The following is a 13309-nucleotide window of genomic DNA, read 5'->3' as shown; positions in this document are numbered from 1 at the left end:
AGGAGCAAATGGCTGCATCCAAACGGGTTTTTCACCCAATATTTTGGATTCTATCAGCTAAAGGACCCAAAGAGCTGCTCCGTGTCCAAACCCAAAACCTGCGGGGTTTTCCACCATCGGGCAGGGATGCTCTGACTCCTCTTCTTCCCCTCTCCTCCTCCTCAGCTCCTACAAAGAAACTCCAGGTCAGCGCTGCCCTGCTGCCTTGGCAAGGCACGACCCACACAGGCACAGAGATCAGCAGGAGAAAATCTTTATTTACATCTTGAGAGCAGAAACACAGCTGCAGCGATTCACCGGCAGGAAACTCCGGGAAGAAAACTCCGGGAAAAAAAAACTCGGCGTGACATTCCAGGGGGGAGAGGCTCCTCCCTCCACACAGTATCTCGGGTCAGTACAAAATTGCTGTGGCTTTACAAAAGGGTCGGAATTCACAGTAAAATACCGAAGGGGAGCGCGGCAGGGGCACAGCGAGGGACAGAGCCCCATCCCCGCTGGAATTTGATCTCGGGAAATGCGACAGGTCCGGTAGAAAAACCCATCCCGAGGGCTGGAGGCATGCACAGCCACGGGATTTCTACAGCTCTTACAGGGCTCAAAGCCTGGGAAAGGCATCTGCAGGCCTGTCCTGTGCTGGGAATGGTGGAATTCTCTCTGCAGGAGGAATTTTGCACGAGGGAAGGACAGGACACAAGGACAGGACAAGGCAAAGCAGGGATCAGCCTCTCTGCTTGGCACTCAGCTGCTTTTATAACCTAAAAAACCCCCCATAAAAATCTCCTCCCCTCCTGGACAAAGCTGTTCCAAAGAAAGCAGCACACAGGTTTTGGCTATTTCTGGATTTGTGTCTAAAACCAGCCCAGACCTTCATCCCAGGGTCATGGGAAAATCCCAAATCTTTCTGAAATAGGATTGTATTGCCGGCTGGAAGTCTCCCAGCATGGAAAGGCCCCCTGGGACAGCAGTGACACCTGACAATCCCTTGGTTCCCACCTGGAAAATTCCCACCTGGAGCGGGGTGGGAGAGCTTTGGCCTCTCCCCCAGGCAGGGCTGAGCAGGGGGGGGATGTGGGCAGTGATCCAGCTCTGGCTCCACTGGGGAGAGCACCAGGATGAAGCAGATTTTAGGGGATCCTTGCTCAGCACGAGGATGCTCAGCTGGGAGGAATAAACCCAGGCAGGTGCTGAAGTTTCACACATGGGAAAAAAAAAAAATCCCTAAAAAAAAATCCTGTCATTCCCCTTTGGCTGCTGTGGGCCACTCTCCAAGGAAAAATAAACCCAGGGACATCCAGCAGCAGAAAGGTTCCCAGGCTGCTCTGATTAATCCAAGAGGTGCCAGGCAGTGCCAGGTTCCTGTGATCCCCCCTGCCTGAAGCAGCATTCCCTGCGGATCCAGCAGCTCCATGCACAATTCCCAAAAGCTGATGCTGAAATTCAAAGCTTTTTCTGTTGGTTTTTTTTAACCTTTACAAATACACATCTTGCTTTTCTTTTTTTTTGCTTTTCTTATCATTTTTTTTCCCCTAAAATACAGAGTTTATAAAATAAGGCAACTCGAGGAGACAATGTCCCCATTGCTCAGGTACTGCATCCTACAAAAAGAGGGTGACAGCACTTCCAGTTGAGAAAAACCCGGCCCCAAGACAATCCAAGGATGCTGTAAATGGTGGGAAAACACCTGGGCATGGCCCTGGCTGCATCCCAAGGAAGGAAAAGTCTCTGGGATTTGAGGATGGGAATCATTTTGCTGGGGAACGCAGCAGGAGCAGCTGAAGGGAGCCCCTGCCCAGGGCACCTCGGGGACAAAAGGCAACACAGGAGATGGAATGAGCTGATTTCACCCCAAAACTGAAGCACATGTGGAGATAAATCTTTGGGAGGAACTCTTAGCGCATCGCTATCTTGTGGTATTAAAAGCTATAAACCAGGAAAGCACAAAGGTCCTGCTCCCAGCCCAGCTCCTGCTCAGCCTCCCAGCATTCCATAAAAACCTGTACAGCAGCTTTTCCTAGCCCAGAGCTCAGCTCTCCCTGTGGGAAGAGCACAAGGGAATGTTTCACCTCCCATGTTTTGTTTCTTTTACGTGTATCAATGCTGGAAATGTGATCCTCACCTCTCTCAGCTTTGTAATTTCCCACCTTGCTCCCAAAATTCCTACTGGGCTAAGTGGTGCTTTCTAGAGCTTTATTTCTCTGAGAAATACGTTGACTAGAAAATAATTTATAGGGAAAAAAACCCCCCAAACACCTCAGCCTAGAGAGTCCTCGGCAGTAAACGATCCTGTGGAGCGACAGGATGGCACGTGTGGGCTCAGCCAGGGCTCAGGGGCTGGAAAGGGATGGCAAGGACACCATGGCAAAGCTGTGTAAACCTGGAATGGCCAATGCCCTGGTCAGCATCACCAGTCTGGGATGCACCACAGGCAGGAGAACTCCAGAGCCCCAAAAGAGGGGAAAAAAAAAACCCCTTTATCCAGCAGACTCGACCTTCTAAACAAAGATCTGATCCTGGCTGTAACTGGTGTCCACCAGTTCCACCCAGTTCATGATCTCTCAATCCCAGCACAGCCCTGGCACTGTGCTGGGAACCAAATCCACGATGGAATGAGATCCCAGTCCTTGGCAGGAGCTGTTCAGTGCTCCTCATCCGGGAGGATGGGCGGGATCCTGCTGGACAGCAGGGTGTACACGTAGGGCCAGATCTTGTTGGTCTCTGTGCCAGAGAAGGAGTGAAGGATTCCTCTGCTCCTGGAAAAAAGGTGGGACAAGTCAGGACCAACCCATCCCAAGGACTTGGAGCAGCCTGGGACAGTGGAGGTGTCCCTGCCCATGGCAGGGGGTGGAATGGGATGGGCTTTAAGGTCCCTTCCAATCCAAACCATTTTGGGATTCTGTAATTCCCCCCTTTCTCCTGCAAGGGCAGGATTTTGGCCCCCAATGTGCTTAAAATCTCCTGGGCTTCTCCTCCCTTTGAGCACTGGATTTGCTGCCCTGCAGCAATCCATCATTCCCAAGCTGGACAGGGAACAACAGCCCCACAGCTCCAGGGAACAACAGCTCCACAGCTCCAGGGAACAACAACCCCACAGCTCCAGGGAACAACAACCCCACAGCTCCAGGGAATAACAACCCCACAGTTCCAGGGAACAACCACCCCACAGTTCCAGGGAATAACAACCCCACAGTTCCAGGGAACAGCCCCACAGTTCCACAGAACGACTTCCCCACAAGGAGATCCCACAAGGAATTGCCCAGAGCAAACCCTGGAGCGCCACTGTGCTCCCAGCAGATCCATCGGAGCCGGTGCTGGGCTCTCTCCCTTCTCCTCCCGCTTGCCAACCCCCCGTGCCTCACCCAAACCCCTCCTGGATGGATTTTCTGTGCCTCACCCAAACCCCTCCTGGATGGATTTTTCCTGGCATGTCCCACCCTGGCTCTAGGCCGAAGTACCCCTCCCATGATGAGCCCAGCAGGACGAGCAGGAGCTGGGAATTTCTTTGGATCTCCCTCCTTCCTGCAAGGGAGGCCCTGGCCAGGCTCAGGGCTTGGCCCCAGAAATCTGCCGGGGCTCTTTGGGATTTGGGCACGGGAAAGCAGCGCTGGAGGCTGTCCTGAGAGCCCTGCTGGGCTTTCTGCTGCTGCCCAACTCACTTGTAGAGCTCGATCACGGGCTTGGCAGCGTCCTTGTACTTCCTGAGCCGCGCCGCCACGGCCTCGGGCCTGTCTTCCTCACGCTGCACCAGGGGCTCTCCTGTCAGGTCATCCACACCCTGAGGGGACACAGAGTGACATCAGTGACACAGAGCCACGTCAGTGACACAGAGCCACATCACCCACACAGAGCCACATCACCGACCCCATCAGGTCCCCACTGAGGCCGAAAGCCTCGTCCTGCCCACACAAATCCCGCCATCCTCATGAGCCCTCAGCGCAATCCCTCACGGCCCTCACCGGGACAGCGTCCCCGGGGCTTCTTCGGGATCCCAGCTCCGGCAGAGAAAGGGCTTCAAAGAGCTTCTCCCGAGTTTTCCCGCTGTGGGAGGCTGCTCCAGGGCTCTTACCTGGGTGTGGGGAGGGTTGAAGTCCATGTTGTAGACCCTGCCGCTGGCGGGGTGCACCCAGCGCGCGCTCAGGCGATCCTTCAGCGTCTCGAAGGGGATGTTGAGGCTGATCACCAGATCCAGCTCGCAGATCCCATCCAGAGCCTTGGCCTGTCCCAGCGTCCGAGGGAAACCTGGGCGGGCAATGAGGGCTGGGAATGAGAGGCCAGGAAGGGGCGAGGATGGAGCAGAACTCGTCCGTCAGGCGGCTCCGGAGCCCGGCCCCGCGGCGGCACGAGCCGTGGCAAAGGCAGACACCGGCATACGGCTCCCAGGAAAAACAGCTCCCAAAATGTGACACCCAGAGCTCGGGCTGGGCCTGCTGTCCCTGCTCAGGGACAAGGGCAGGACGGGGATAAATGCTGGAATGATGAAGGAAAACGTGAAGGTAGCAGGGTGCTGTGCACAGAGCTGCTGGTTGGTGTGGAGGGAATCAAGGATACTGCAGTAAAACACTCCTGTCCTCCTTGGGAGAGCCAGAGAGCAGCTGGAGCAGAGAATTCCAGAATTCCAGGTGGTTTGGGTTGGAAGGGACTTTAAAGACCTGAAGGGAGCCGACAAGAAAGATGGAGAAGGATCTTCCACAAGGCCTGCAGGGACAGGACACAGGGAATGGCTCCCAGAGGGCAGGGCTGGATGGGATCTTGGGCAGGAATTGTTCCCTGGCAGGGTGGGAATAGAATTCCCAGAGCAGCTGGGGCTGTCCCTGGGTCCCTGGAAGTGCCCAAAGCCAGGTGGGAGCAACCTGGGATGGTGGGAGGTGCCCCTGGTGGACCTGGATGAGCTTTAAGGTCTCACCCAATGCAAACCACTCTGGGATTCTCCAATTCTCATTCCAGCCATGCCCAGGACCCCGTTTCCCTCAGCATCTCTCATCCCTCCACCTCGGGTGGCTTTTGGGCTGGGACTGGGGAGCTGCTTCACACGCACGGGAAGGAGGGGAGAAGTTTCTCCTGGCCCATCTCCAGCCCTGCTCTGCTTTATGGAACACCCAGCTCCTCTCCCTGCCCTTCCCTCGTGCCAAGGGCTCAGCTGGACACGCTCCGAGGCCCTGCCTGCAGCTCGGCTCCTGCCTCTCCTGCCACCTCCAGCAACGGCATCTCCTGGCTTTTCTCTCTCCTGGAACAAAGGGATGTTCCAAAGGGGGCTGGGATTTGCCCCTCTGGACTCACCATCGAGCAGCCAGTGCTGCTCCCGCCGCTTCTCCAGCTCCGCCATCATCACGCGCGTGATGACGTGGTCGGGCACCAGGAGACCCCTCTCGAGGTACTGCTGTGCCAGGACTCCAGCTTCTGCTCGAGACAAGAGAGAAAAACCCAAAAAAAGGGAGGAAAATTAAAAAATCATGACATTTCCACTTAAAAAAAATATCACTCCCCCTCAAATTCTGCCCGGCCTCCTCTGTCTGGGAGGTTTTTGGCAGCGTCGCTCTGCTCATGATGGAAAGGCCACACGGTCCTTGTGGGGCTGGAGGAATGGGAATTCCTGAGATGCCTGAGAGCAGGAACATGCTGGGCCTCAGCCAAGCCCTCAGCTGATGGAGGGAGAAGCCCTGGATGTGCTCCTTTGGTTCAGGAGATTCCCAGAATTCCCAGAATTCCCAGAATTCCCAGAATCACCAGCTTGGAAGAGACCTCCAAGATCATCGAGTCCAAGCCAGCCCTGACACCACAGCCAGACCACGGCACCCAGTGCCACATCCAGATCTTTCCATAAACACATCCAGGGATGGTGACTCCACCACCTCCCCAGGCAGAACATTCCAGTGCTTTATTATTCTATCCATGAAAATCTTTTCCCTGATATCCAACCTGTATTTCCATGGTGTAGCTCGAGGCTGTGTCCTCTCATTCTGTCAGTGCCTGGAGAAGGAGCCCGACCCCAGCTGCCCAAAACCTCCTTTCAGGAGCTGTGGAGAGCCATGAGGTCACCCCTGAGTCTCCTTTTCTCCAGGCTGAACACCCCCAGCTCCTCACAGGTTTGTGTTCCAATGGGAGATGGCTCCGATGCGGTCCCAGGTGACTCTGGCACAGGGAAGGGCTGTCCCAAACACCTGAGCCTGCTTCCCATCCCCAGGGCTGAAAGATTTCACTGTCTCCACTTGAGATAAGCTCAGAAAAAAAAATTATTCCCGAGATCACATCCTTGAGAAGGTAATTGTGGTAATTGCAAGGTCAGTGCACATTCCCAGGCTCCTGCCTGCCTCTCCCACATCCCTCAGCTTCAGCTGCTCCAGGAGAGCTGGAGAGGGACTGGGGACAAGGCCTGCAGGGACAGGACACAGGGAATGGCTGCCAGTGCCAGAGGGCAGGGCTGGATGGGATCTTGGGATTGCAGGAATTGTTCCCTGGCAGGGTGGGCAGGCCCTGGGATAGAATTCCCAGAGCAGCTGGGGCTGTCCCTGGATCCCTGGCAGTGTCCCAGGCCAGGCTGGATGGGTTTGGAGCAGCCTGGGACAGTGGCAGCTGTCCCTGCCATGGCAGGGCTGGGATGAGATGGGATTTCAGGTCCCTCCCAACCCAAACCATTCCAGGATTTATATTTGCCATGATTTTATTTCAGCCCCTCAGAAACAAAAAGAAAACATTTGGAGAATCCCTGTGTGTGACAAATCCCGCTCCCGCCCCAGGACCCCACGGACACCTCTCCTGCTGCCTTCTCACAGCAGCTGAAATAGCATTTGTCACCAGAAATGAACAATTCCCTGCTCTATTTTTTGCACCCTCTCTGGTGAGGACAGCACATTTCAGCCCTCTCCAAGCGTGAGTCCTCTCCAAAAATAATCCCCAGGATCCTGCATTTGGAGGCAGCTCTGGCTCTCCAGGCTGCAGAGATGTCCAAGTGGGCAGCTCCTGCACCTGGCTGGGCATGGATTCCTCAGCTGCAGGAGGAATTTTTGCAAGAGAAGCAATTCTTGGGAAGAATTGGTCTGATCTAAGGGAAGAACCAGCCTGAACACATCCCCCTGTGGGAGCATGGGGATGGCTGGGAAAGGGGCAGGTGGGGCTCCCACACCAGCCACGCTCCCAGGTTTAATCCAAAACCCAAAGAATCTGCTTGGAAAAAGCAAAGATTTTTTTTCCCTGCTGCCTTCTCCCGACAGCAGGTCCAGCCTCTTTTCCTTGGAGCAGAGCCAGAAGTGCAGAATGTTGGAATCCAGCATCCGACCTGCCTGGGAGCGGGGCAGAGCTGACTCACGGGCTGAGTCACCGGGATCGCATCCCACTGCCTCCCATCCAGGCAGGAATTCCAGCTGGCCCCGCTGGGAGCGAGCAGAAAACACCTTTCCTCAATGACAGCTTCTCTGTCACTGCCCAGACACCACCGCCGGCAGCGTTCCCGCCTGGGAGAGCCAAGGACACGGGCATGGAAAAAACACCCTGCGGGTTGTGCAAACAGCACGGAGCCCTGAGGGCACAGATATTATAAAAACAGGACTTTTGTGTTTTTATTATGGTTTTTTATATTTATTGACACAGTCACAGGCTCACAGGGAATGAGCTCCCTGCAAGGGCTGGGCTGATCCAGGGAAGAGTTGGGAGCTGCTGGGCAAGGTCTGGCTGTCACTGAGGAGGGATGGACACCCCAGGAGCTGGAGAGGTCACACAAGGTCTGGCTGTCACCCCAAGGAGGGATGGACATCCCAGGAGTTGGGAGAGGCCACACAAGGTCTGGCTGTCACTGAGGAGGGATGGACACCCCAGGAGCTGGAGAGGTCACACAAGGTCTGGCTGTCACTGAGGAGGGATGGACACCCCAGGAGCTGGAGAGGCCACACAAGGTCTGGCTGTCACTGAGGAGGGATGGACACCCCAGGAGCTGGAGAGGTCACACAAGGTCTGGCTGTCACCCCAAGGAGGTTTGGACATCCCAGGAGTTGGGAGAGGTCACACAAGGTCTGGCTGTCACCCCGAGGAGGTTTGGACATCCCAGGAGCTGGAGAGGTCACACGAGGTCTGGCTGTCACCTGAGGACACATGGCCATCCCAGGGACCAGCTGTGGCTCAGCAGGGCTGCTGGAGCCAGGCCTGGAGCTGCAAGCCAGAAATACCCCGAGCCACAGCTGGGGCTGGGAACACAGGCTGGGAACACGGCAGAGCCCCACAGCCCTGCTGCCCCGAGGCTGCAGCTTTCCCACGGCCCCAGGACAGATGGACAGCTCTCCACAGTTCTGCCATGGACAATTCCTGCTGCTCCTCTGTCCCCTCTGTGTGGGGAGCTCCTGGAGCTTCTCCTTCCTCTCTCCAAGGAGGAATGGCCGTGGATTTGCAGGAAGGACCTGCAGAGCTCTCCAAACCCCCAAACATCCCAACCTCCCAGCCCTTGGGGCTCCTTCCAGGCCCAAACTTTAAACTCTGAACTCCAAATTTAACATTTGCTGTCCCCTTGCCAGCCCCCAGCCCCATGTGAAACCTCCCTGGTGCAGCCCTCATTCCAAAGGGGAGCAGGGTTTGGGGAGCAGGGAGGGAGATCCTGGTCCCCAACACGAGGAGCTGGGGCTCACCCCATAGCACCAAACCCCCAGTGCTGTGCCTGGCTCACAGAGGGGGTGCAGGATTTACTCTGCACTTACTCCAGGTAGCAAAGGGGGTTTTAGTGCACCGAGCTCAAACCCAGCCTTTCAACTCCTGCTTTAATCCCATTAATGTGATGACCGTGGGTTTAATCTGCCCTGAAACTCACGGGACTCCCAGCTCTCTGTGGCTTCCCCCACGAGACCTTGATCTGTCCCTCCTTATCACAGCAGCACAGATCCAGCCCCGAGGGACGTGTCCCTGCCCTGAGGGACGTGTCCCAGCCCCGAGGGACGTGTCCCTGCCCCAAGAGATGTGTCCCTGCCCCAAATGATGTGTCCCTGCCCCAAGAGATGTGTCCCAGCCCCGAGGGATGTGTCCCAGCCCCGAGGGACGTGTCCCAGCCCCAAATGATGTGTCCCTGCCCCAAATGATGTGTCCCAGCCCGAGGGACATGTCCCAGCCCCAAATGATGTGTCCCAGCCCGAGGGACATGTCCCAGCCCCAAGGCCACCCAGCAGCCACCCAGGGCCAGGCAGGACAGGCTGGAGGAGAAGTGTTCCCAAACACAGCCCTGGGCAGCCTCCAGCACAGCTCCAGGCTTTCTCCCTATCCAAAACCCTTTCCAGGATTTTTTTTTTGCTATTCTTTAGGCTACAGCAGCACAATCCAGAGCTAAGGGAGAGGAGAAACCCTGGGAGTGAACAGGACACCAATGCACCACCACAGTTAAGCCACAACAGATGTCACCCCAGTTTTGGGACCTTTTTCCTGACACTGCTGCTGCCCTCAGCATCAGGATGTCATTTTAGGGAGCAGGAGCCTGATGTGGCCCCAAATGGACAGGGGGGTCTGTCTGGAGAGCAGCAGCCAGGACTGGGAGTGATGGCCATGGCCAGAACACAGCTCCCACGCACAGGGACACAGCAGGAACCCTGTGGAAAAGCAGAGGACAGGCAGGCTGCATCCCTGGGCTCAGCTTTGGCCACCAACCAGGCCAGCGTGGCCAGCAAAGAGCACAATCCGTGGGAAAGGTGTGGAGAAGGGCGGTGGGGCTGGGCCATGCACAGCCCACATCCCACAGGGAATTCTTCTTTGGTGGATGCTCACAAAGGAATTCTGTCACGAGGAGGGGACAGGAGCCACTTCTGGCTCCAGCAGAGCACCTGGGAGGGAGCAGTGGGACAGACACGAGGCCAAAGGCAGGACAAGCGATTCGGTGTTTTCAGCAGAGTCCTGCTAAGACCTGGGGATGCTGCCAGCACCAGAGACCATCACTGGGGCAAGTGCTGGCCAAGGAAATGGCTCACCACCCTCCAGCACCCCTGCCTGGCACCAAAACACAGCCTGTGAGTTTTCCAAGGTGTTACAAAGGCCTTTTCCTGCAGCAGAGCAGCCGCTTGCTGAGACACTAATTAGGAGACACGGGTGGGAGCAGATGTACTCGGGGCTCGCTGGAGCACAGCTTCAGCAGCAGCCATGCATTCAGCTGCTTCACCTGCCTCAAAGTGAAGCTTTGTTCCCTGAGACTGCCACCACCAGCTCCAGCCTGGAATGCTCTCCATGCTGGGAACTCAGCCTTCCTCCAGCAGCAGGAGCACCCCGTGGCCCCGAACCCTTCACGCCTGGCAGGAAAATCCCTGGAGCATTGACACATCAGGCCAAGATGCTTGTGAAAACACAGGATTCAGAGTTGTTTTGGGATGATGAGTCTGTAATGACCCTGTTGGTTCTGCAGAGCCCCAGCTCCCCTGAAGCACAAAGGCGGTGACGCAGCTGATAAACTTGGGAAGAGGAGAGCTACTTCCACCTCGCTTCCCCTGGAGCTGGCACACGGCAGCACAGTCATGTAACAGCTTGTCCAAAGCAAACAGCAAAAATAAAAATAAAAAAAAAAAAGTTAAACCAAATAACTGCAGCTCACTGAGAGCTGTTACGGAGGCTGAGTTGAAGGTGGGACCCAAATGTCACGCCAGATGAACCAAACCACGGCTGGTTTCCTTCTGAGTAATTTTCCCTGTGTTTCTCCCTGTTTTTTCCTTCTGAATGTACCCAAGACACCTTCAGCTGGCTCTTCTTGCTTCTCCAGTGTCCCCAGAGGAGCTCTGTGGCAAGAGCACGAGCTGAAATGTGAAGCTGGGGACAGTCAGTGGTGGGCAGTCTCAGTGTGCTGCCCCTCTCCACACTCTGCACCTCTGCTCGCTTTTCAGCCCAGATTTCTGTCCTTCAGCCAAAGCCCTCATCGGCATTTTCCAAATTTTGAGCCTCCCTCTAAAGGAAATATTATTGTCCCTTTTATTTACAAAAGGAAATCTGGATATTTTTACATGAGTGACCAGCGCAGAGCTGTGTGTAACGTCCTTGTCGGACCATGCACTTCTCCAAAACTTTACCCTCCCTAATTTTCCTCCTTGTTTTTGCCATCCTTCTAGAATAGAAAACACTTCTAAATCCTCTTTTTTCGCAACGACGCCGTTTCACCGTTCCCCTGCCCGGTGAGTCAGCTTCCCCCTCCCCGGCTCGCTCTTTCACACATTAATTAGCAGAGGAGAGGAGGAAGTGTTGGGAAAAGAAATAACGCCGGGATTGCCCAGTCCTGCCGCTCTGGGGCTCAGCAGAGCCTCCCCTGCACCAGGAGCCCCTCGCCGGCCAAGGGCCAGGGGCACAGCGCATCGCAGCTCCCAGGGGTTTGCATCGGGATGTCGGAGCCGGGCCAGGCAGCGCTGCCCTGCCTGGGGGCTGCCAGCCCTAAAAACCGGGCTGTGGCTGAGGTGGGCGCTGACCCCATCTCCTGCGGCTCCCCCCGCTTCTGGGAGCCGGTCAGAGCAGCGGGTGACCGGCAGCGATATTCCCGGCCGGTTTTCCCTCTGGACCAGCTCGTTCCCAATCCATCCGTGCTGCCGTGGGCGCAGAGCGCATCCCGGCCATCTGCCATCCCCGGCCGGGCAGCACCCGGGGCAGGATGCGGTTATTGATACAGCCCCGGTTTGAGCCCAGCCGAGGCTTTCCCACCGCCCTCTCCGGAGCCGTGATCACCCAGCACAGCGCCCAGAAAACTATCGCGCATCCACGGCAGCGCACGGCTTCACATCCCGCTTCTCCCCAGCGGCTCCGTGAGCTCCGGCGGGAGGGAGCAGGCGATGAACGAGCCGTGCCAAATCCACGGGAAGAAAACAACCTGTGGTGCACCCGCCGTGGAGACGGATCCCCGTCCGTCCCCGTCCCCATCCCACCGCCGTCTCCATGCGCATCCCTACCCCGTGCTCATCCCCACCCCGTCCCGGCGCTGCCCCTCCGGAGATGCTCGGGCAGGGTCCCCCCGCTCCCGGTCCCGACGGGGCGGCCCCGCGGGCACTCACCGCCGCCTCCGCCGAGGCTCTCCCGCAGGAACTGCCCGCTGGAGAGGTGCTGCAGCCCGAAGCTGCGGGCGATCCTCTCGCACACCGTGCCCTTTCCCGAGCCGGGGGGGCCGAGCACCACGGCCCGCAGCAGCTTGGAGGCCATGGCCGGCTGCGGGCGCCGGAGCGCTGCGGGGCAGGACACGCGTCAGCCGCCCCGGCCGCGCTCCCCCCGCACCGCCCGGACACATCAGCAGGGCGGGGGGACCCTGCGGCCGCTCCCCCCGCGCCGCCCGCCCGCCCCCTCGGGCCGCGGCACCCTGGGATTTGTAGTCCCGGAGCCGCCCGCTCATCCCCCGGTCCGACGGGGCTCCCGCGGTTCCGCACATCCCGGCCCGGCGCATCCCGGTTCGGAGCATCCCGGTTCGGAGCATCCCGGTTCCGCACATCCCGGTTCAGCGCTGCCCACGGAAGCGGCTCCCGGGGCACGTCCCGCACGCCCGGCACGGCCGAGCCCGCCGGGAGCCGGGGGGGACGCGCGGGGCACCGCGAGCAGCGGGGCGGCTGCGGCCGGTGGGTACAACCCGCGTGTGCCCCGCCTGCCAACAGCCGGGAAACGCGGCCGTGGGCGGGCAACCTGTGTGTGCACAGCTGGAACACAGCAGCCCGGGGAGGTACAGCCTGTGTGTGCACAGCTGGAACACAGCAGCCCGGGGAGGTACAGCCCCTGGGTGCACAGCTGGAGAACAGCAGCCCGGGGAGGTACAGCCTGTGTGTGCACAGCTGGAGAACAGCAGCCCGGGGAGGTACAGCCTGTGGAGGCACAGCTGGAACACAGCAGCCCGGGGAGGTACAACCCGTGTGTGCACAGCTGGAACACAGCAGCCCGGGGAGGTACAGCCCGTGTGTGCACAGCTGGAACACAGCAGCCCGGGGAGGTACAGCCCGTGTGTGCACAGCTGGAACACAGCAGCCCGGGGAGGTACAGCCTGTGTGTGCACAGCTGGAACACAGCAGCCCGGGGAGGTACAGCCTGTGGAGGTACAGGCGGCACAGGCACACACAGCCTGAGATGGTGTGCAGCCGGTGAACAGCCCGGCACCGCACAGCCCGCCCTGCCCAGGGGCTGCTCAGCGCTGGTGACACGGCGGGGGGTGTGTGTCACTCCTTGTGTGTGTGTCACTGCGTGTCACTGTGTGTGTCACTGTGTGTGTCACTGTGTGTCACTGTGTGTGTCACTGTGTGTGTGTCACTGCGTGTCACTGTGTGTGTGTGTGTGTGACTGTGTGTGTCACTGTGTGTGTGTGTGTGTCACTGTGTGTCACTGTGTGTGTCACTGTGTGTGTGTGTGACTG

At 57.9% G+C, this 13309-nt stretch overlaps 1 protein-coding gene across 1 annotated transcript; it reads right to left on the bottom strand.

Moving 5' to 3' along the window:
• Window positions 1–237: 237 nt before the first annotated feature.
• AK4 (adenylate kinase 4) lies at window positions 238–12237 on the bottom strand. Its single transcript, XM_023932189.2, has 5 exons — window positions 11976–12237; window positions 5275–5394; window positions 4064–4236; window positions 3654–3772; window positions 238–2750 (listed from the first exon to the last, which is right to left on the bottom strand). Exons 1-5 carry the CDS (start codon window positions 12118–12120, stop codon window positions 2636–2638), a joined length of 672 nt encoding a protein of 223 aa, XP_023787957.2. The 5' UTR covers window positions 12121–12237; the 3' UTR covers window positions 238–2635.
• Window positions 12238–13309: the final 1072 nt, after the last annotated feature.

Source organism: Cyanistes caeruleus, chromosome 9 (assembly GCF_971803275.1).
Source record: "Cyanistes caeruleus chromosome 9, bCyaCae1.hap1.1, whole genome shotgun sequence".
NCBI classification, from domain to species: Eukaryota; Metazoa; Chordata; class Aves; order Passeriformes; family Paridae; genus Cyanistes; species Cyanistes caeruleus.
The sequence above is the reverse complement of the archived record's forward strand: the minus strand, read 5'-3'. Positions and strand labels throughout refer to the sequence as shown.